This window comes from Rhododendron vialii, chromosome 8a (genome assembly GCF_030253575.1).
Source record: "Rhododendron vialii isolate Sample 1 chromosome 8a, ASM3025357v1".
Lineage (NCBI taxonomy): Eukaryota > Viridiplantae > Streptophyta > Magnoliopsida > Ericales > Ericaceae > Rhododendron > Rhododendron vialii.
In genome coordinates this window covers 32,566,307-32,588,614 of record NC_080564.1, presented here as the reverse complement: position 1 = coordinate 32,588,614, position 22,308 = coordinate 32,566,307, and the positions used below count along the sequence as shown (strand labels likewise).

Sequence of the window (22,308 nt, the reverse complement as noted above, 5' to 3'; positions counted from 1 at the left end):
TTTTTCTACTATATGATTAAATGCCTTTAAATATTAGGTGAACTAAGCAACCAAGTCTCTTTCTTCTTTTCTGTTTTTTTTATTGGAGTTTTAAAAATTGAAAAAAAATTAGACTAAATATATATATATATATATATATATATATATATATATGGTACAATTTCTAAAATTACTAGTGCATCGCATATTTAACACAATATTATTTGTATAGGAATTACATTTAGCACTTAATCTCTCTCTTCTTTTTTTTGTCTCCTGTATGTATTTTAAAAGAATGCACATGTATATTTCTAACCCATTGTATCGAGAGAGAAAAAACTATCTTAATTTTGAATGACTTTTTTTTTTTTTAAAGTCAACGGAACATATCAGTTAATTGTTTTCTAATAGTTATATTTCTTCTTTTTTTTGGTTAGAGGTTTAATGTTGACAATAAATTTGACTCAATTATGCTTACCCTCGTCAATTTGAATAATTATTTATGTACTATATATTCTGATACTCATAGTCCCATTTTTTTCTCTTCAACATGTATTTTTTACCAATCCGTCAACATGTATTCTCTTGGTCTTGTCTATGTAAAGAATTCACTTTGAGCCGAATATAAAGTAGCAATCCAAATTCAAGAGCCAAGATTTTCGGGGATTTTAGGTCAAGACAGACAGATTGAAAGAAGGTTACAAATCCACATTTTATAGCATTTACAAATAGAAAAATGCAAGATTTTGTATAAATGTGAGCCCGAGACCTACATATTGTCATGCGTATTCAAAAGTCTAGCAGCGACACGACACAGACAATATCATGTTGTACCAATCTCCATTATTTGTCATAATCTTGGCAAAAAATAACAAAAAAGTTTCGTTTAATTAACAACTCCATAAGTTTCATATCAGCTGAAGTGCATATATATATTACAAATGAATCTAGTAGTAAAGAAAAACAAATATACATCTTATTCCAACCTGAGAACTAACAACAATTGTAAGTCATGAATAGGGTACATGGACCGGAATTGGTTTTTACACTTTCTTTTTTTATAACCACACTCTCTTTTTTGAATTTTAGTGTTGAAATGGTACGGTTTTTTTTTTTGCTAAAAGACAAAAAAAAATGAGTGTGGATATCAAAAAAGAGAGTATAAAAATCGATTCCCTTACAAAATTAACAACATAGCCCATGAAAACCAACCATTAATTTGACTTTTCAAGAAACAGACTTACTCCATTTAGGAGTCCTCCCCTGCACCAACTTACTCTTCACACCGGCCACCGGTGTCTGCCGCCCATACTCCCCTTCCCCCTCATCAACCACACCGCCGCCGCTTCTAAACCCAATTCCCAACTTCTTCCACCTAAAGAACCCCTTATTCTTCTTCTCCGACATCCTCTCAATCTGCCCCTGCATGGAAATACACAGGCTCTGCAGCCTAAGCACGTCGTCCCTCAGCCGCTTTATCTCCATCTGCTGGGCCGTCATTTCACGCTTGGATAGGCACCGAGCAGCCGGATCGAGAAGCCCAAAGTTGGGGCTCCTCGAAGCGCTGAAGGAACCGCTCCAATCGAATTGACGGGTGAGCTTGGTTTGCTCGGAGAAGAGCACTTGGATCACGGCTCGAACCGGTAAGCGTTCGTTTTGAGCCGCGTGGAGGGAGGCTTCTGGGGAGAGCTTTCGGCTGTCCATTAGTCTGCATAGGGACTTTCTTTCTTTCTTTGACACCCCTGGATGTGCCTGCCAAGGAGAGATTATATTTGCGTGTAAAAAATGAGTCCATATCAAGATTAGGAGTAGTGCTATGGAGTAGTATAGATTCAGAACCGTCAAGTACAATGTGATCTCATACAACGCATGTGGAACCCACACAGATCGAACGACTCCGATCAGAGAATGAAGTATAAAGCTATGGCAACTAAGCTGGTAGCCGAAAGTTCACCCAATGCAAGAACAAACACAAAACTGATCTAAAAGAGCATCAGCCTTCACTGTGTTTTAAGGAAGACCCAATACTAAATTCCTCCTTGGCAGCAAATTCTGGTTGAAAAGAACAAGGGAACTCGATATATACTGGACTTTCGTTGCCCTTTGAATTAAAAAGAAACACCCACCGTTTTCTCCAACAATTGTTCAGTTGTCCGAGAGCAATGACAATGTGGGTTACGTACAATTGGAGGTATGATCGCGAGAAATCCAAGACCATTGGGTCCGAGCTACTATATAAAAGTATTCCGAATTTTTCTCATGATTTCAATAGAGACAATGTCACCTTATTCTATGTATGTAGATACCTTTAAAATTATGTGAGAAGATAAATTTCTTTCATTTGAAAATCCAAAAATGCAGAGCAGTGGGAGGATGATCCAAAATACAACAGATAAAGCTCCATTCTGCTAGAATGGATGGATAATGGTACAGTGCCAAAAGCCAATTTACATTCACTTTTATAGTTGGACAACACAAATTAATCCAATTTTGGGAATGTTTGGCTACAGTTGTCAGGATATAGGAAACTTGTTGCCAATCATCCCATTTTGCCCTCAAGTACCAACTTTCCAAAAAAAAATCAGTATGAATTAAAGAATCTGGTGCTGGTGACAACACAGATAAATCCTCTGCCTTAGGACCCAGTTTAAGTTGTTTCCCTTTTGAATTCTTCAGATAGTCCAAAGTCTGGATAGTGAGTTATCGCTCTCAGGGTCAAAAAACACAAACTAGAGGGAAACACAAATTGCTACTGCGCAACGACAATGCAAGTGAGGAACTCGTATTAGTGAGAAGTAATTTTGTGCTTAGACAAGTGACAGAACATGTACAATTTCAGACATAGCCTTCTCACGAAGAGGAGATTCGAGTTCATCTTCTACAACCACAAAATGGCCTAAATTCGATTTACTTTTGAAGTCTAAAATCCTCATTTAATGAAATCCAAATTTACGTACTAAACAAGCCCGTTTTGTGTTAAAGGACCAGCGAAGGAGGAAGAATTAGCGAAAAGAATTCTCAGACATCCTATTATCCCAAAAAAATAAATAACGAGAATTTCAACTCTACAAGATATGGGTCTAAAATTTGTGGGACCAATCACTCGTGAGAGAAGTGTGCTCAAACTTGTAATCATAATAAAATGGGTTCAGCCCTGTTGGCTAAGGTTCTTATTCGTAATGTGTGCACGCAGCTAGTGATGAATATCTAATACTCCATGAGTACCAAAAACTTACTTTGAGGTATGTATCAATGGCACGGTACAACTCATCATCGATCAAACGGGCATGGCCGGGCAGAGCTCCAGCCAGCGCCACAAACTCCGGCAGGCTCAAGTTCGAGTCCACGGCGGCTTCAGCGAGGTAAGAGTCCACGAGCTTCGCCACCTTAACCAGCGCCGCTCCACCTCTAACGGCTTCATCCAAATTCACAAACCCCTTAACCAATCTCAAAACCAGCTCAACATCCAACAACGTCCCACACGTGTGACTAAAAGAGGGTAACATAAGCTCTTTCAAGCTAGCCTGGTCCAGCTGCCATGAAATCCTCTTCTCCAGCTCGGCTTGGTAAGCCGGGTCCACCCCCACCCTGTTTGCGGCACGGAGGAGCCGCAGCAGGAAGTCACAGGGGATGGAGTCTTTCTCGGGAGGGAGGATTCCCACTAGTGTTTCGACGAAGAACCTCTTCTTCATCCACGAAGCGGTTGCAGTGCTCTCTGGCGACGGCTCTTCCGAATTGGTGGTGGTGGTGGTGGTGGGACCACTCTTTTCGGCTGATTCATCGCCAGAGAGCTCCGGTAGCCACTTACACGCGTAGTGTGTGATCAGTGACCCGACCAAGTCTGGTCGAACGCCCTTGGCCGTAACGCCGGAGAGGGTCTTGACGAAATAGTCCATATCGAGGATGCATACATCGTCGAACCAACACTCCGCCATGAATTGTGGTGGTATGTAGGGTTCAGGCGATTCCAGCTTCCTCATTTGTCTCGGACGGTTCAGGATGTTTTGATTTCATGTTACTTGTACTACTTGTGTTTATAGGCAAATGGGGTGTAAAGAGCATTGTGGACCCAGTCACCCAGATGTGTGGACAAAGTTCCACAAAAAATGTGCCCGCAACCATTCATACATGCACTTTCCTACAAGGTACGTGCACATGCGATGTATACACATCTAACGGATGCAAATACATCTGAGCCAAGTTTTTTGTTTGAACATCTGTATTCAAAGCATTTTCCGGATAGTTAATTTAAGGAGAAGAATATGTAGTAATTACTAGGTAGGAGTGTGCTATCTTTCCCCAATTGACAAGAATATTCTCGGAAAACTACTGATTCATGAGAAGAAATTGGTCATGCTACGTGGGTTGTTTGGGAAATGGAAAGTAAGATCACAAATAATTTGTCTGGTGTAACTAAATTATACAGACTATGGATTTGGTTTTCATTCCATATGGGAAATTTTCTAGCCGTTGAAGTTTGGTAGGATAAGAGGGAGGAGGGAGAGAGAGAGAGAGAGAGAGAGAGAGAGAGAGAGATTTCTGTTTCAAGTCACTTTCGTTTTTGGTTTGGTATAGTAATTGATTTTGTTCCCCTTGCCAGAGAATAAGTCACGATATGTCATTGGAATGGAATATTCGTATTTAATAGAATTTGTCACTCACTCTCTCTCTCTCTCTGTCTCTCTGGCCTAGCTTTCTGTTAAGATTTTCATGTGGAGCAATGGTAGGAAATATAGGAACTATCTGCATACAGCTAGCAATACTCTGACAGCCAAATCCTGAACTCTAGGTGGTAGCTAGCTTACACCACGTGAACGTGGTAGCTTACACCACGTGAACTGTGATTTCCCTTTTGTCTAATAGCCGGAATACCCACGTCCTAATATCATAATTACCCTTTGGCAATATATGCTGCTCAAAAAAAAGTTTTACCACCGGCTCTCCTTTACCTCCAAAAAAAATCAAGAAACTCGAGGGACATTAATGTTATGAAACCATGCCTCCAAATCAAACTCAAGGGGCATTAAAGCTTGCCCTTCCGCGGCCAGAACTCTGCGTGCCAGCGGGAGTTTGCTCTTTGGAGTGGCATCCTCACCTATGAAGGGAAATCATTTTGTGTTTAGAGGTCCATGCTCTCAGGCTACAATTAGTCCTTCGTGTTCTTCTTGTTGTACCCTTTTGTGGTTTTGATTGAAATCTGTAAATGTCGTATGGCGTTTTTAATTATGAATGAATATCTAGCGGATCAAAAAAAAAAAATCAAAGTCGGAAGACATTAGAAAGGACAGGCATAAAGCCCTGATTTGATTTTTGTGCTCATTAGTCGTTACCTTGCTTCCTTCATTCAAAATCCAGAGTATCAGTAATGCAAAAGTATTAATTACAGTCACATCAACATAATTCTAAGAATAGCAAACAGTTCTTGATCGGCTAATTTAAATCGGAATTCAACTTCATTATTTTGATTACTACGTCTCGATAAGAATTGAATTCAAACAGTTACGTATACATTAATAACATAATCAATTGATTATTTGAGATTCAGAAAAAATAAAATCAAGCTCGATATAAAATATTTCAAGAAATAGTATCATACATTGAAAGAAATAGTATCATACAAAAATTTGATCCCATGACCTCTCAACAGAGGATGTACAATAGTGGAAAACTAAGCTAGCTAGCCCTAGTTGGGTTTTGAGGAACTTGGTTACAATAAAACCCAAACTTCCAATTATTAGTTTATAAAGAACAGAGCTATGTTATGATGACCATATGTGGTGACCATATTTTAGATGCCACACCAGTAGTCTTTCTGTATTGTAAGAAAGAAAAAAAAAAAAAAGTGTGGTCCATTCGATAAATGTATTGAGGAAAGCTCACATGGTATTCAAAATGTTGAACCTTGGGTTTAGGCTTGTTGCTCAAGCAAGATTGACAAGGGTTGTGAAACAAATGGCATCCTCTGTTTGTAAGAGAGACTTTGGTGGCTTAAATATGATACCATGCTTGACAGGAAAATCAGGTGGTGAATGGGGTAGTAACATTTAGTAACTGTGCACCATCCAATTGTGGCAATTAAGGAACAAACTGAACCAGAGTACCAGAGCAGCAAAGTGCAATTTCTTTAATCAAAGAAATAAGCAAAGTTCATTCGGTAAGTGACCAATGGGAAATTTATGAGAAGTTACGATATCAACCGGAACATCGAGAGCTAATAATCGAGACTTTGGACCATCCGGACACATCATGAAATGGTTCATGCATGTCTGTTGCCGGGTGCAAAATCCAATTCAACCTTCGTGTTCCAGTATAAATAAATTACAGTTGGAAATATTACTCTCACTAGAATACAATCTATTCCACAGCAACTCAAATAGAATGGATTCAATGGAATAATAAGTTCATGGCATCTAATAATCCTAAACCAAAACATTATGAGTAACATGGCTGCATTGTTTTGGATGATCATTGCCTAACATTGGAGGAAAATCCAGAAACCAAAAAATACTGATTCTCTCTATAAATCAAAAAGTAACAAAATCCTACCGTCAACAACAGCTAATATGCCTGCAAATCAAATCCTACAACCAACAATGCAGATAGAAATACTAACTCGTTATCGTTTAGCTCGTTACTCTTGTTTTGCAAACCATGACTACCAACTTTTCATAAATTTCGAGGAGTTGAGGTTCCAGAAGACGAACTACTTGGCAAGTCACCTCCTGTTGGATTCAATGCTGGCCCCCCAATCAAAAGAGAACCATTCCCGCCTTCATTTTCAGCCAAAACTGGGATCTTGAGGGCTGCTCTTTCCATCTCCTTCTCGAGTTCTTCCTCCTCACGCAAAGTAGTGAACTGGGTATCCAACGACTTGGCTACCGCTAGCCAGGCAAGAAGAATCACTAGTAGTATCCCACCAAGGTAAGGGGTTGAGTTTGCAAGTGACCCGAAAGTTAGGATCATGAACTGTTGGATCAGAGCACCTCCTGATTTCCCAAGGGGGTTGCAAACAACATCGATGGCAGCTTTGCCTTTAACCTAATGGAAATGGAAAATGTGGACTATGACTTAGTTGAAACTTGAACATGAAAACTGAACAAATCTCTAAACTAAAATTCAAATGAAGTCTACATTGCATTATCCAGTGAGACCTCAGAATTATTCCTATTTGGTATCGATTTTCGTTTTGTTCTTTTTTACTCTCTGAAAATACAGAAAACTAGGTTGGCAAACTACTTTCCAAAACGATCCTTGAGATAATTTTCTTACACAAACCATTATCCAGAAAACAACAAAAAGATGTTTTTGAATCTGTTAAACTTCCTTTCAAGAAATGTTGGAGAAAGCCACACAAGGCAAGTCCTAATGTGGTCAACAAGAAATTTGTTGTTCAACTTATTTTCGCATGAAACAAAATTACTATCCAAAAGATATGTGTTTTCTCACCTCATTGTATTTTTCCTAAACAATGAGAAACAAGAACAGGAACAAAAACAATTTCAAATGAAAACTTTTTGTGCCTCGAGCTAGTTAAGTAATTAACATAGTGTCCATCCCATATTTGTAACTTGACTAATCAAAATTCAAATCTATCTCAACGACACAGTGCCAACTATAATTTTCAAAGCATTGGTAGTGACTAGTGACTACTGAGTCAAGCATCAAACCTTTGTTTCCTCATCTAAAGGAATATAGGCCATTTCTTTGCAGGTATCAAACAAGCTGTACTTTGCACTCTTGCTAAAAAATATTCTGCATAGCGCCCACATATACAGCTGCTAGAAGAGGAGTCATCCTAAACTTCACAATAGCCGGTGCAAGTGGATCACCAAACAGAATTAGAGAAAAGAAGCCAACTCTCGTAAGAAACAAGACAGTCGGTGTGATCTTGGCTGTGGCTCCCCAACCATCCTTGTCAAATATCCATTAGCTTAGCAACATCACTATGAAAGTCACTATCCCAGTCGCAGTTGAGAAGTCACCCATGAATGAAGAGTACTCGTTTGGGCTTGGAAACTGCACAATGTAGAGCGGCATAGTCAGAGAGATGGATAAAGAGAGAGAATAGATAATTTCATTAACAAATTGGGATGCAAGGAACTTCAGAGTACTACTAAGTTAGGTTACCTGAGCCTTGAGCTTTGATTTCCATGTTACCTCAACCAGGTTGATACTAATACCATAAGCAACCACCAAAGTGGCAAGATCTCTGATGTAAGAACTTTGTGCTTTCCATTGTCCCCATCTTCGGTTTCTCCTGCCAAAGGAGTAGTATGCAAACTATTACTTGAAACGCTAGTAAATTGCATAACAACAATAAGAAAAAACTTCATTTGATGTGCTTGTCCTTTTCATTCTGAGAGTAGCAAAGCTCTATGCAATTGAGAAAACAACTTAAGCTTCCCAGTACCTGCATGAAAGATAGAATGCCATTTCAACCCGGGAAAAAATAACATAAAAGAAAAAGAAAGCGGTTTCACTGGAATGAAGTGGACAGGAATGGTCCTTTAACCTTGAGAATTCGGGCTCATTGTACATTACATTCAATCATTATTCACCAACTTTGGTGCATGGCCATTCCACTGGGAGGCCTTGGAATGACCATTCCATTCCTAAGGAAAAAATCGTTCCAATGAACAAAAAACTACCCAAGGTTGAAAGAATGCTCTATGACCAGGGTTTTGCAACCAGAAAATAGATTGTGCGGCTAAAAGATCAAGATTGCTGAAATGCAGTAAATAAAGAGACAGCATCCTTGAAGAAGATTACCTTCTTTCACCCACCAATAAAGACCACAGATCGTAAGCCCCATCAGCACTACAACGTTCATCATTGCTTTCAAGGAGATGGCCCAACCATCAACTCCCTCATCTCCATCCTCGTATTTCTGGCCCTTCACCTTTAAGATCCCCATTCATCTTCTTCCTATCTGTAGTGAAATGTATCTCTCAAGCATTGTAATACGCGAAACCATTACAAGCAACCAATAAATGATCTGTATCTCTTAAGCATTGCAATACGCGAAACCATTACAAGCAACCAATAAATGATCTGAAGCAATAAAGAGCTTGGTCTACAATGAGTCTGGTAGATTTCTACGACATAAAGATTGGCCTAACCTCACATTTTGAATACGATGTTCTAGTAGAAGCCTTACCATGCAAAATATTGAGACACCTCATTTTACTTATTCTTGTGCTTTATGTATCTGATCCAAGTTACTTTCATTGCAATGAGAACAAAATCCAAGTGAAACCAAAAGTTATTTACTCTAAACACAGGAAATTAATTGATAAGCCCATCTTTTCCACGATTCTATTTTAATGGATTACAAAGGACCCATGTCCAAATTCAGACAATCTAAATTCCAAAGTTTCTGAATAGCTTGGTTGATTAAACTGTTTGTGCATAGCTCTTATTAGTCACGGGAGAGATTATTCAGTACCCCTGGAGCAAGGACACATGGTGCCCAACCTCTCTTTTCATCAAACATTTGTGTGGGCTCCACACTTTGTGGGGCAACACAAATGTGTGGTGGAGAGAAGGGTTGGGGCACCACGTGTCCTTGGCCCTGGGGCAATGAATAGTTTTTGCAGTCACGGGCCATTATAAATGGGAGGTTGTCCTAGCCTTTTTTAGAGACCACTTCCAAGCAAGATATTGGCACAATAACCTTATCAATTCTCAACAACACTATAGAGTATAGAGGAATTACCAACTGCAGGAGCTTTTTCATTATCTTGTTTCAAACTTCCAAGTGTCAGTAGAGTACAAAATATGAAAAATAGCTTCAAGACACAAAAATGTAGTAGCGCAAGTTCAAACTTGAATGAATTGCTGCTACTAAATGCCCAAAACAATAATTTCTACTCAACCAATTTAAGATAGTTTACACGGATTCCTAAATGCAACACAAGCTCTACTGAAAACTATGAAGTGGGTACTTCAAAAAGCCTGGCGTACGCGTACCAGGTACTTATTGGGTACCGGTACTTGACATGGATACTTCTACATGTGTATCGGGTACAAGAAATACATACCCATATATTCATTGGTGGGTCCCACACCTCACTGGAGGCATGAGCAAGCATGTCAACAGGGCAGTAAAGAGTAATTTCCAATTGCAAGAGCTTGTTCACCTTGTTTCTTCCAAACTTCAAGTACCGCATGCCAGAAATTCCAGGTACTACAAGTTAGGAGTATGAGATATGCCACCAAAACAAAAGCATCAGATCTCTTCGTCAACCAGGTTGAGATACATACGCTACATTACCACCAACTGGTTGTACCTTCTCTAGGCATTGTAACCAAAACTTACTAAGGATTCAACGTCAAAGTTACTAAAATGGAGGATTGGGACTCAAGTCTCAAAACAATGCCGTATGCTTTCCTACTTCGCTGAAAACCACACCACAAACTTAAGCTCCTACCAGGCTTCTACACTGGGTGAACCGAGCAACATATCGACCGCAACTGCTGTTTATTCAGTGAGACAATAGAAATATATTTCCGCTGTCCCATTTTAATCTTATGAGTAAACAGTCTCATTCTCAGAAATATAGCATGCCAGCACATTAACCTTCAACATATTGAATGACAGACTGGAACATGATTGTAATAGCCAATATGAGCCACCATTAGGTCTGAAGTCATCTGTAACAAACAAACTCGGAGCACAGAGGATGAGACAGCCACCATCTCATAATAAACTCTTTGCCATTACTCACCACTGTCGTCCGAGCTTTCTCCTTCTCTTCTTAGTCTTGCACCGCCCCTTTCACCTCTCATAATATCAGACAGCTCTTGTATGTTACAAGAGGTACTTCTTTCCATCTTATCCGCAAGTATGTGTGTCTGCTCTGAAAACCCTAACCCTATCAGTCGGTTCCTCAACATTTCACAGGTAGAAGAATATGGTGGTATTCCTTCATCAACCATTATTTCAAAGTATCTACATGCATCCTCTAGTTTTCCTTTCTTCTTACAAAAACCGTGGACCATCACAGCGTATGTGGAGGCTGAAGGATAAAATCCCGTCTCTTCCATGCTCTCCCAAACCTTTGTGACTCTGTCAAACCTCTCTATCCTAATTAGCATTTTGATCACCATATTATATGTATGCCGGTCGGGCAAACATGAATCTTGGTCCATTCTTGAAATCAACCTAAGAGCCTTGTTGACTTCATTATGATCGCAGTGGCAAGCTAGGATGGTATTGTAACTCCATACATCTGGTCTCTCACCTCTCTCTATCATCTCATCTAGTAGCAGGTAAGCCTCTTCCACCCTATCATTCTTACAGAGTCTTTTGATAATAGCATTGTAAGTGTACACATTTGGCACAAGCTCATATCTTTTCATTCTGTCCAGAACCCGAAAGGCCGAATGAATGTCATTTGCATCACAAGCAGCATGAATGAAAATCGAGTAGGTAAACACATCTGGTTCAAGTTCTTTAGACCCCATCTCGCGGAACAGCTTATAAGCTTCCTCCACACTTCCTCCTTTGCACAAAGACTGTAACATGCTATTATAAGCAAGCAAATCCACACAACACCCCTGTTAGAAGTGTTTATTAGAGAAAGTGGGTTTGTCCCACATCGTCTATCTTATGTATGTGTAACTCTCCAGAGTAATATAAATAAAGGTATATGTGTAAGGGTTCATTAACACTCTATACACTTTTCCTCATCTCTAATAACATGGTATCAAAGCCTAACCTTAACCCTAATCCTAAACCACCACAATCCTAATACACCACCATCTTAACCTTAGTCCTAAACCATACCCTAGCCTCTGCCTTAACCCTAATCCTAATCCTAGTTCACGATTACTGTTCATCGCGACTGTTCACGATTACTGTTCACGTTCACGATACTGTTCATCGCGTACTGTTCACGATTACCGCGTACTGTTCACCGACGTTACTGTTCACGAGTTACTGTTCATCGCCTTTACAGTTACTGTTCATCCCTGTTTCGGCGACCATCTTCATCACCAGGCCCTGTTTTCTCGTCTTTGCAATTTCCGTTGATGTTTCTCTCATTCTGGTAACTATTTTCTATACTGTTCTTGTCAAGTATCTCCGTCATGTGGTGGACTAGTGGTTGTGAAGAATATATTATGTTGGGGTTGTTGATATTGGGTATCTATCCAGCCTGGTGACTGGTTCGATGTTAGTCTATTAGTTGATTTTGTTGATCAGTAGTTATCGGTATTTTGCTTTGGTTGCGTACTGGTTATTTGCTAGTTATTGGTTGTTACCCCTCCATTGTTCGGTAGAATGTCGGAGAAGAAGGATTCTGATTCTGGTACTGTTTCTAGCCCTAATTCTACTCCTGTTGGTAGCGTATCAAGTGGTTCTTGGTCTCGCGAGAGGCGCCCTATTACCTCCACACCATTAAATGGAGGCAATTATGTTCTTTGGGCTAAAGCTGTTGAGGTGTATTATATGGGTCAGTCTGAGGACTCTTTTTTGACTGATGAGCCTCCTGCTACTGCTGAACCTACATATAGGGCATGGAAAGCTGTTGATGCCCGTGTTCGTTCAGAATTATGGAATAGTATGACGGAACAGGTTGCTAGTACGCTGATGTTTTGTGATACAGCTAGAGAGGTGTGGACACAGGCACAGGAGTTGTATTCAGGTGCCGACAATCTCCGTCGCACATATGATCTTCATCAGTCTTTCTTTAATATATCTCAGGGTGATGATTCTTTTGAGGATTATTATGCTAAGTTTCGGCGCATTTGTAATGAATTGGATATATGTGAGCCACTTACTGCTGATATTCAGGTTATACGGCGCCATCGTGAAAGTATGAGGGTTACTCGTTTTTTATCCGGTGCATCATCCACTTTCGGCCCTGTGGGTAATCAGATTTTGGGAAATCGTGACTTACCTCCACTCAGCGAGGTATTCAGTCGTCTCCGACAGTCATCGTCTATTTCTGCACCGACTTCTGGTCGTTCTGCTTTGTCTTCCGCTATTTCTGACAGCTCTGCTTTGTCTGTCAGCCATGGTCGCGGTCGCAGTCGTGATTCTGGATTTAGTAGTCGTGGCCGCGATTATGGGGTGAGTGGTCGTGGCTTTGGCGGTCGTGATTCTGGGTTTGGAGGTCGTGGTCGTGATTCTGGAGGCCGTAGTTTTGGTCGTGGTCGTGGCTTTGGTGGCCGTGACTCTGTTTTGATAATCGTGGGGGTCGCATATCAGGGGGGGTGGCCACGGTCGCGGCCGTGATTCAAGATTTTGCACTCATTGTTGGGGAACAAATCATACGATGGAGTTCTGTTATAATCTTCACGGCTTTCCCCAGGCTTATCAGGCTACTATCTCTCAGGATACTGAACAGTTTACTCCATCCTCTGCCGATGTGGCTATTTCAGCCGAGAAGTACCAACGTTTTTTGTCATTTCAGGTTGCGACAGGATCCTCTACTGCTACGCTCGCTCAGACCGGTTCATCCGTTGCTTGTGTTGCCTCATCTTCTTCCTCTCCTTGGGTTATTGACTCAGGAGCCACAGATCATATGACTGGTACATCTGCTTTCTTTGATCACCGACCGGTTGGTAAAACATCTCATGTCACCTTAGCCGATGGCTCTACCACTGTTGTTACTGGCTTCGGTTCAGTTCCTGTCACTTCCTCTTTTACTTTATCATCTGTATTACATGTTCCTCATTTCCCGTTTAATCTTATGTCTGTGAGCCGTCTTACAAAATCTTTAAATTGTTCCGTCACATTTCTTCCTCATGGCTGTGTTTTTCAGGATCTCAAGACGGGGAGGAAGATTGGTGGGGGCATTGAGCGAAGTGGCTTATATTACTTGACTGTTTCTCAGCCTGTAGCTCTTCAGCCATCAGAGTCTCCATACCAACAGCACTGTCGTCTTGGTCATCCCTCTCTTCAGAGTTTGAAGCACCTTGTGCCCTCTGTCGTTCCATTAATAAGTTGGTTTGTGAAGTCTGTGAGTTTAGTAAACACCGTAGAGTCTCTTTTTTACCTAGGGTTGAGCGTCGTGCGTCGCGTCCTTTTCAGTTAGTTCATTCAGACATTTGGGGGCCTATTCATGTGCCTAGTGTTTCTGGTTTTCAGTATTATGTTATTTTTGTGGATGACTTTTCTCGTCTTACATATCTTTATCTAATGAAAGAGCGGTCTGAATTGAAATCTATTTTTAAAACTTTTTACATGGAAGTCAAAAATCAGTTTGATACTTGTGTTAAGATATTTCGTTCTGATAATGCCTGTGAATATTTTCACCATCTTCTTTCTCATTTTTTCGATGATCATGGCATTATTCACCAATCGTCGTGCTCTCGGACTCCACAACAAAATGGAGTTGCTGAGCGCAAGATTCGGCACTTGTCCGAGGTTATGCGTGCCTTATTATTTCAAATGCAGGTTCCTAAGTCGTATTGGAGTGACGCTGTTCTCACTGCATGTTATCTAATCAACCGTATGCCCTCTACGATCTTAGGTGGTAAGGTTCCTCATACGGTCTTGTTTCCCGGTCGGCCTCTCCACTCTTTACCCCCTCGAGTTTTTGGGTGCACCAGTTATGTTCATGCTCTTGATCCTGATAGGAGTAAACTTGATCCTCGATCTTTTAGATGTATCTTTCTGGGATACTCACACACCCAGAAAGGCTATCGATGTTACTCTCCTACTTTACGTCGTCACTTTGTCTGTGCTGATGTCACGTTCAATGAGTCCTTGCCATATTATTCGGACCCTGTTGCTATCAATGATCTTTTTACACTCGAGTCTGTGTTACCCATGGCTGTTCCTACTGGCACTGTTTCACCCCAACCTTTGCAGGTATATGTTCGTCGTTTCCCAGCATCAGCACCGCCACCACCTCCGCCTACAGAACCATTACAGTCTGGCGAACTCTCAGTGCCCACGTCTCCGTCTTCTTCCCCGTCGCCGGATCCACCTGCTCCTCGATATCCGACTCGTGAGAATCGTCGTCCCCCGGCAAAATATGGTTTTTCTAATCTCTCTAGCACTTCTCATCCTATTTCTCGATTTCTCTCTTATACTCATCTCTCTCCATCCCTTCGTGCTTTCACTACTACTGTTTCCTCCGTTTTTGTTCCTAAAACTGTTCAGGAGGCATTATCTCGGTCTGAGTGGCGGATAGCTATGGTGGATGAAATGTCTGCTCTTCATACTAATGGCGCATGGGAGTTGGTTACTCTTCCTGCTAGGAAATCTACTGTTGGCTGTCGTTGGGTCTATACTGTCAAGTATCTACCTGATGGCACTATTGAGCGTCACAAAGCTCGCCTGGTTGCTAAAGGCTACACCCAAACTTATGGTCTTGATTATTCCGAAACGTTCTCTCCTGTTGCCAAGCTTGGCTCTGTGCGAATTCTTATTTCTCTTGCCGCCACTCTTGGCTGGCCGTTGTATCAGCTTGATGTCAAAAATGCCTTTCTCCATGGCGATCTCCAGGAGGAAGTCTATATGGAGCAACCACCTGGGTTTGTTGCTCAGGGGGAGCATCATAAGGTATGTCGTCTTCGCAAGGCACTTTATGGACTTAAGCAATCTCCTCGAGCGTGGTTTGGCAAGTTTAGTGAGGCTATTTTGAGATTTGGCATGCATCGAAGTCAATCAGATCATTCTGTGTTTTCTCTTATGTCGGCTCGAGGGAAAGTATTGCTCATTGTCTATGTAGATGACATTATTATTACTGGAGATGATCAGAAAGGGATTGGTGAGTTGAAACAGTTCTTACATAGTCAGTTTCACACTAAAGACTTGGGTAAGCTACGATATTTCTTGGGTATTGAGGTAGCAAGGTCAAAGGATGGGATTAGTTTGTCCCAGAGGAAATATGTGTTGGATATTCTAGAGGAGACAGGTTTGCTCGGAGCCAAACCTGTGGAGACTTCAATGGATCCTAATGTCAAACTTTGCGTTGATTAGGGGGAGGAATTTTCTCATCCAGACCAATATCGTCGCTTGGTTGGTAAGTTGAATTATCTTACCAATACACGTCCTGATATCTCATTTGCTGTTAGTATGGTGAGTCAGTTTATGTCTGCTCCTCGTCTTCCACATTGGGAAGCTTGTATTCGTATTGTGAAGTATCTTAAGGCTCATCCTGGACGTGGTTTATTTTACCGTTCCAATGGTCATTTGCGTGTTGAGGCATTTACTGATGCAGATTGGGCAGGGTCACCTTCTGATAGACGTTCAACAACTGGTTACTGTACATTTGTTGGTGGCAACTTAGTTACTTGGAAAAGTAAGAAACAGACTGTTGTTGCAAGGTCTAGTGCAGAAGCAGAGTATCGTGCCATGGCTCATACTACATGTGAAGTTATTTGGTTGAGATCATTTCTTGAGGAGCTGGAATTTCGGGTGCAGTTACCCATTCCTATGTATTGTGACAATCAGGCGGCAATACATATCGCTTCGAACCCTGTGTTTCATGAGAGAACCAAACATATTGAGGTAGATTGTCATATCGTTCGAGAGAAGGTTGATGCTGGTGTGTTGGCTATGCCTTTTGTGTCCACAGGTGCTCAGATAGCAGATGTTTTTACTAAATCACTGTTTAAACCTCGTTTAGAATTTTTATGTAACAAGCTGGGAATTTGTGATATCTATTCTCCAGCTTGAGGGGGAGTGTTAGAAGTGTTTATTAGAGAAAGTGGGTTTGTCCCACATCGTCTATCTTATGTATGTGTAACTCTCCAGAGTAATATAAATAAAGGTATATGTGTAAAGGTTCATTAACACTCTATACACTTTTCCTCATCTCTAATAACAACCCCCTCTCAAGCATTTCATCAAACACTTTACGTGAATCAGGTATCACCCCACCCTCGCATCAAAATAGTAACTTTTCGCACTAGGCTCAACCTCAGACTTAACTCTATCAAACAAACCCTGGGCATGCCTAACATGCTTCCTTTTACAAAGCTCATACAACAACTTATCAACATCATCATTGCCAAACCCAACACCAAAATCCACCATTTTACCAAAAGCCCGAATCGCATCAGCAGGCAAATTAGCTCTACTGTACGCTCTGAAAACAACCCAGAAAATTTCCGGCCCGATTTCGCAACACTGAGTGTCTTTCCACTCTGCAAGGAAATCCCATATCAACGGGAACTGTTTGCTACTTCCTAAGATGCTAACAAGAATGTGATGGGTTTCTTTTGTGGGTTTGAAACCCGGGTGGCGGCGGGCCCAGAGGAAGAACCTATGGGCTGAGAATCCGAGGTTTTTACAACGTTTGAGGACTTGTTCGACCAAATTGGTGGAGATGTTGGGGGAGAATGGGGTGAGGGCGGATTCGAGGTCGTGGTGGGGGTTTCGGTAGTCGCTTAGCGTTCGGGAGAGGTCGTTGACGAGTTGTGGAGGTGGGTCTGGGTTAGGGTTGGGGTTTAGTGGTTGAGAAGAGAGGGGTTGGGATTGTGGTGGTGGGTTGGGTAGAGATGAGAGAGAAAATGGGGTTTGGGATTGTGGGGATGAGAGAGATGGAAGCGGAGGTATTGGAGGAGATGGTGAGTGGTTGAGGAGGAAGGGAGAGTGATGCGATCACCATTGATGATTCAGGAGGCTTACCATTACAGAGTTCAGATGGCGTTCCAGATTTGCTTCCTTTTCCCAAACTTCCTATTTCGGTGATGAACAGTGCAGAAAAAGAACATGCGTTCCACTTTTCCGTAAAAGTAGTTCTTTTTTAAAAAAGAGTCATGTTGAAATGACCATATTGCCCCTTATCCCAACTCAACTTCCCCAGACTATGGCCTCCCTCTTCTTTCCCTCTTCGTTGACACACAGAGCAGACGACTCTCTCTCTCTCTTTTCAATCTTCTTCAGGTTTGGCCGAAGCTCGTACAATACATCCTAAGCAAATTGGCTACAGAAAGGGAAATTTTTTTGTCTAGCCACTAATTTCAGTACCCAACAGCCTAGGCAAATGCCTTTTTAAATCCCAAAGCTACTTTTGATTAGAAATAAAAACAAAACAAAAAACAAAACAGTAAAACCACCGACATCCACGTCGAAATCAGCTGGAAAATCGAAATCAAAACCACCGGCCACCGACATCCAAAATTCACAAAATCAAAACCACCGCCAAACTCTATCGATTTTAACTTCGATTTGGATACACTAAAAATCAGCCGGAAAATCAAAACCCCGATGGAGTAATCTGAAAACTTTTGAATCAAACATACACAATATTTGAAAATCCAGCATCAAAACCCAGTTGGAGTAATTTGAAAACCTTTCGAATCCGGCCACATCGCTCGCCGTCGCTGCCGGAAAATCCAAAAATCGTTACACCAGACGAAGAAGGCAAGAGAGGGAGGGGTAACCTTTCTTACCATCGCCGAAGCCAAACGACAGCGACAACGAAGTAAAAAACACAGATCTGATGCTTGTGAAGACAAGGGGAAAGAGAGAGAGAGAGAGAGAGAGGGGAACTCACTGGGAGCGAGTTCTACAGTCGTACAACAGGACCGGCGAGCTACAATAGCGGCTGCTACGATTGACGACCCGTTCCGACTTCTGGAGAGGGGGAGAGAGAGGGCGGCGAGGGGGAGACGGACGGGGACTTCTGGAAGGGAGATGAGGGAGGGCTGCGGATATGAGATTTGCTTCTGCTGTGGCCGTGCACTGAAGCCCTATGAGAGAAAAATGGGGCAAGGACAGTATTATTGTCATTTCACTAGGGGACTGTGGGGACCTTCGATCAAAAGGACGTCGTTTTGGCTGAACATCTATACTTTTCTATAAAAGAGTCGACAAACCTCATTCCCAAACTACCCCTCCTAACTTTTCTCCCTCAAAAGGGTTAAATATCTACTTGCTCCTCCAACTATTCAATTTTTAGTTACTTCCCCCTCCAACTATCAATTGAACCTACTTCCCCCTCCAACTACTAAACTGTTAGCCACTCCATCCAATTGCTCGCTTCCGTCAAATTCATGGATGGAAAAACAAAACACCTAACCCCAAATGTGGTTTTGGCACCAAAAGAAGGGTAAGCTAGACATTCTAGCTCAAACCCAACCCTAAAACGTGATTTCACCGAAATCTAAACCCAAAACCCAACCAAACCCACACTTACCCACGCCCAAGATTCGAAACAGTACCTCCCCTTTTTTCTCTCGACCACAGTACCTCCCCTTCCTTGCCATTGTTCAGATGATCCTTCCCCTACCCCACCCCACCCCCTTCATCTGTAACAAACAAACTCGGAGCACAGAGGATGAGACAACCACCATCTCATAATAAACTCTTTGCCATCACTCATCACTGTCGTCCGAGCTTTCTCCTTCTCTTCTTATTCTTGCACCGCCCCTCTCACCTCTCATAATATCAGACAGCTCTTGTATGGAACAAGAGGTACTTCTTTCCATCTTATCCGCAAGTATGCGTGTCTGCTTTGAAAAACCCTAACCTTATCAGTCGGTTCCTCAACATTTCACAGGTAGAAGAATATGGTGGTATTCCTTCATCAACCATTATTTCAAAGTATCTACATGCATCCTCTAGTTTTCCTTTCTTCTTGCAAAGACCGTGGACCATCACAGCATATGTGGAGGCTGAAGGATAAAATCCCCTCTCCTCCATGCTCTCCCAAACCTTTGTGACTCTATCAAACCTCCCTATCCTAATTAGCATTTTGATCACCATATTATATGTATGCCGGTCGGGCAAACATGAATCTTGGTCCATTCTTGAAATCAACCTAAGAGCCTTGTTGACTTCATTATGATCGCAGTGGCAAGCTAGGATGGTATTGTAACTCCATACATCTGGTCTCTCACCTCTCTCTCTATCATCTCATCTAGTAGCAGGTAAGCCTCTTCCACCCTATCATTCTTACAGAGTCTTTTGATTATAGCATTGTAAGTGTACACATTTGGCACAAGCTCATATCTTTTCATTCTGTCCAGAACCCGATAGCGGTTTCACTGGAATGAAGTGGACAGGAATGGTCCTTTTCCCTTGAGAATTCGGGCTCATTGTACATTACATTCAATCATTATTCACCAACTTTGGTGCATGGCCATTCCACTGGGAGGCCTTGGAATGACCATTCCATTCCTAAGGAAAAAATCGTTCCAATGAACAAAAAACTACCCAAGGTTGAAAGAATGCTCTGTGACCAGGGTTTTGCAACCAGAAAATAGATTGTGCGGCTAAAAGATCAAGATTGCTGAAATGCAGTAAATAAAGAGACAGCATCCTTGAAGAAGATTACCTTCTTTCACCCACCAATAAAGACCACAGATCGTAAGCCCCATCAGCACTACAACGTTCATCATTGCTTTCAAGGAGATGGCCCAACCATCAACTCCCTCATCTCCATCCTCGTATTTCTGGCCCTTCACCTTTAAGATCCCCATTCATCTTCTTCCTATCTGTAGTGAAATGTATATCTCAAGCATTGCAATACGCGAAACCATTACAAGCAACCAATGAATGATCTGAAGCAATAAAGAGCGAGGTCTACAATGAGTCTGGTAGAATTCTACGACATAAAGATTGGTCTAACCTCACATTTCGAATACGAGTTTCTAGTAGAAGCCTTACATGCACGACCAACCGCGAAAGCTATGAATTCAGAAATGGAGTTCAAGTTTAAAAAAAACCATAAGCCAAAAAAAGACTTCCTTCAGAAGCCAAATGTCAAATACGTGGGAGGCATATACCTTGCATCGATTTCTAATGCCGTAAGCTGTATAAAATCAAAACCCGGGAAAAGCTATTAGAATGTGCGCCAATAGAAATTGAATTAGATTGTTCCTCACATTATTGACTGCAGATGCGGTTCTGTTTCTGAACTTATGAGGCACACAATTAGCAAACGCCCGTTGTGGTAGAGAGAGAGAAAGAGAAGATGGGTGTGGCCGTGTGGATGAGTTCACCAGCTCCGATCGCCCGAGTTGCGATCGGAATTCAGATCGGCGACGGCTGACTAATTGATCGGAACTAGGATCGGCAACGGTGAAGGTCGTGACTTGGATCTGCGATGTTGTTATAATTGACTGCAAGTTCACGACCAGAAGGTGGAAAAAAGTCTTTTAAGTTATAATCAAGTGTTCCCGGCTCACTTTTTCTCAAATTTTTTCGACATATATCTTCTTCGATTACGTATGAGGAAGTATCCGATTGACTTGATATCTTACAGAATCATTTCGATCGACAATTTCTAAAAAACAGACAAATCAGATCATAAAAATGATTCCAAAGTAAGGTCGAAAATTTCAAAAAACAGAGACGAAGGAGAAGCCTTCTCCTTCTCCAGTTTCACAAAGTTGTAATCAGGTGTGACCAGCTAACTTTCTTTCATTTTCTTTCGGTATCTTTCTTCTCCGATCAATACCCATTTGGTACTCAATTGAATTCATACATTACACAAACATTTTAATCGACAAGTTATACAATCAGGACAAATCGGATCATGAAAGTAATTCCAAAATAAGTTTGAAAATTGCCAAAAAAAAGAAGAAGCCTTCTTCTTTTAACACTTCGCAAATTGAAGATAAGAAGTCTGTCCACTGCAGAACTCGCCTTTGGTACCCCCGCGTTACTTGTTTCTCAGACTTGTTTTATCCTGCCAAAAGGCATTTTTCCTGAGCACGGCTTCCTCACAATACACATTGCCTCGAATGTTTAAGACGCGATCTTGAGCCGACGTGGAACTCGAGTTTACAGAACATGGTCTTCGTTGAACATATATCAATACTAGATAGTTTTATTTTGTTTTTCAAGATTTTCCTCTGCATGGCTTCACAACTAGATCCTTAAGGACAACCCCGTCCTAAAATGTTTGTTCAATCCGAAAAACAAGGTCTTAAAAATAATACACTTTTTAAAAAAAATTCAAACATTTTACATAAGTTGAAAGAACTCATTGTTATATAATAAATTGTTGATTTTTTTTTTTTGAAGAACTGTATTATTTTTAAGTTCTCGTTTTGCGTACCGGGCTAATAGTTTGGGAAGGAGGGTGTATAATTTAACTGCTGCAGATCATTTTCGATTCATAGTGCAAGTATCAATTTGTTTTTTGTTATCCACAATTATTTTTTTTTGTCTTTTAGCAAAAAATTTACATACAGTTTCAACACTAAAAAAACAAAAAAGAGATTGTGGATAACAAAAATGGGGATGTGAATATCAATTCCAAAAAAAAAAAATTGCAGGGGTTCGCTGTTCTGAATGTGCTCCGTAAGCGCATGCTATCCCACATGCTCAGCAGCCACAATATTTTGCAAGAAAGAAAAAACCTTGTACTATTATACACCACCAAAGACATATCAAGCATCTTGTGAATTGAAATG

General features: G+C 41.2%; 3 protein-coding genes across 3 annotated transcripts; all 3 read right to left on the bottom strand.

The window, feature by feature from the left end:
- Nucleotides 1–848: 848 nt before the first annotated feature.
- Nucleotides 849–4,099, bottom strand: LOC131335459 (root phototropism protein 3). The gene is made up of 2 exons (XM_058370820.1): nt 3,216–4,099; nt 849–1,731 (listed from the first exon to the last, which is right to left on the bottom strand). Exons 1-2 carry the CDS (start codon nt 3,957–3,959, stop codon nt 1,207–1,209), a joined length of 1,269 nt encoding a protein of 422 aa, XP_058226803.1. The 5' UTR covers nt 3,960–4,099; the 3' UTR covers nt 849–1,206.
- On the bottom strand, nt 4,004–8,893 carry LOC131298784 (plastidic ATP/ADP-transporter-like). Its single transcript, XM_058324254.1, has 10 exons — nt 8,749–8,893; nt 8,371–8,389; nt 8,107–8,236; nt 7,919–7,995; nt 7,647–7,731; nt 7,426–7,440; nt 6,699–7,017; nt 6,526–6,546; nt 4,980–5,074; nt 4,004–4,117 (listed from the first exon to the last, which is right to left on the bottom strand). Exons 1-10 carry the CDS (start codon nt 8,891–8,893, stop codon nt 4,004–4,006), a joined length of 1,020 nt encoding a protein of 339 aa, XP_058180237.1.
- On the bottom strand, nt 6,345–19,152 carry LOC131298783 (pentatricopeptide repeat-containing protein At1g52640, mitochondrial-like). Its single transcript, XM_058324253.1, is given in 11 exon segments — nt 6,345–7,017; nt 7,647–7,995; nt 8,107–8,236; nt 8,749–8,908; nt 10,020–11,538; nt 16,743–16,812; nt 16,814–16,834; nt 16,836–17,526; nt 17,570–17,620; nt 18,441–18,636; nt 19,108–19,152. Coding segments are annotated over 7 exon segments (1,914 nt in total). The 3' UTR covers nt 6,345–7,017; nt 7,647–7,995; nt 8,107–8,236; nt 8,749–8,908; nt 10,020–10,698.
- Between the last annotated feature and the right edge of the window lie 3,156 nt (nt 19,153–22,308).

What these genes read in the sequence shown, in the direction of transcription:
- LOC131335459 (XM_058370820.1), bottom strand. Translation starts at nt 3,959, where the DNA reads ATGAGGAAGCTGGAATCGCCTGAACCCTACATACCACCACAATTCATG. An exon ending in CCATTGATACATACCTCAAA is followed by an intron (nt 1,732 to 3,215) that starts GTAAGTTTTTGG and finishes TCTCCTTGGCAG; the next exon opens with GCACATCCAGGGGTGTCAAA.
- LOC131298784 (XM_058324254.1), bottom strand. Translation starts at nt 8,893, where the DNA reads ATGGGGATCTTAAAGGTGAAGGGCCAGAAATACGAGGATGGAGATGAG. An exon ending in AGCATTGAATCCAACAGGAG is followed by an intron (nt 6,547 to 6,698) that starts GTGACTTGCCAA and finishes TTTGATTTGCAG; the next exon opens with GCATATTAGCTGTTGTTGAC. An exon ending in CATATTAGCTGTTGTTGACG is followed by an intron (nt 5,075 to 6,525) that starts GTAGGATTTTGT and finishes TTCCCTTCATAG; the next exon opens with GTGAGGATGCCACTCCAAAG.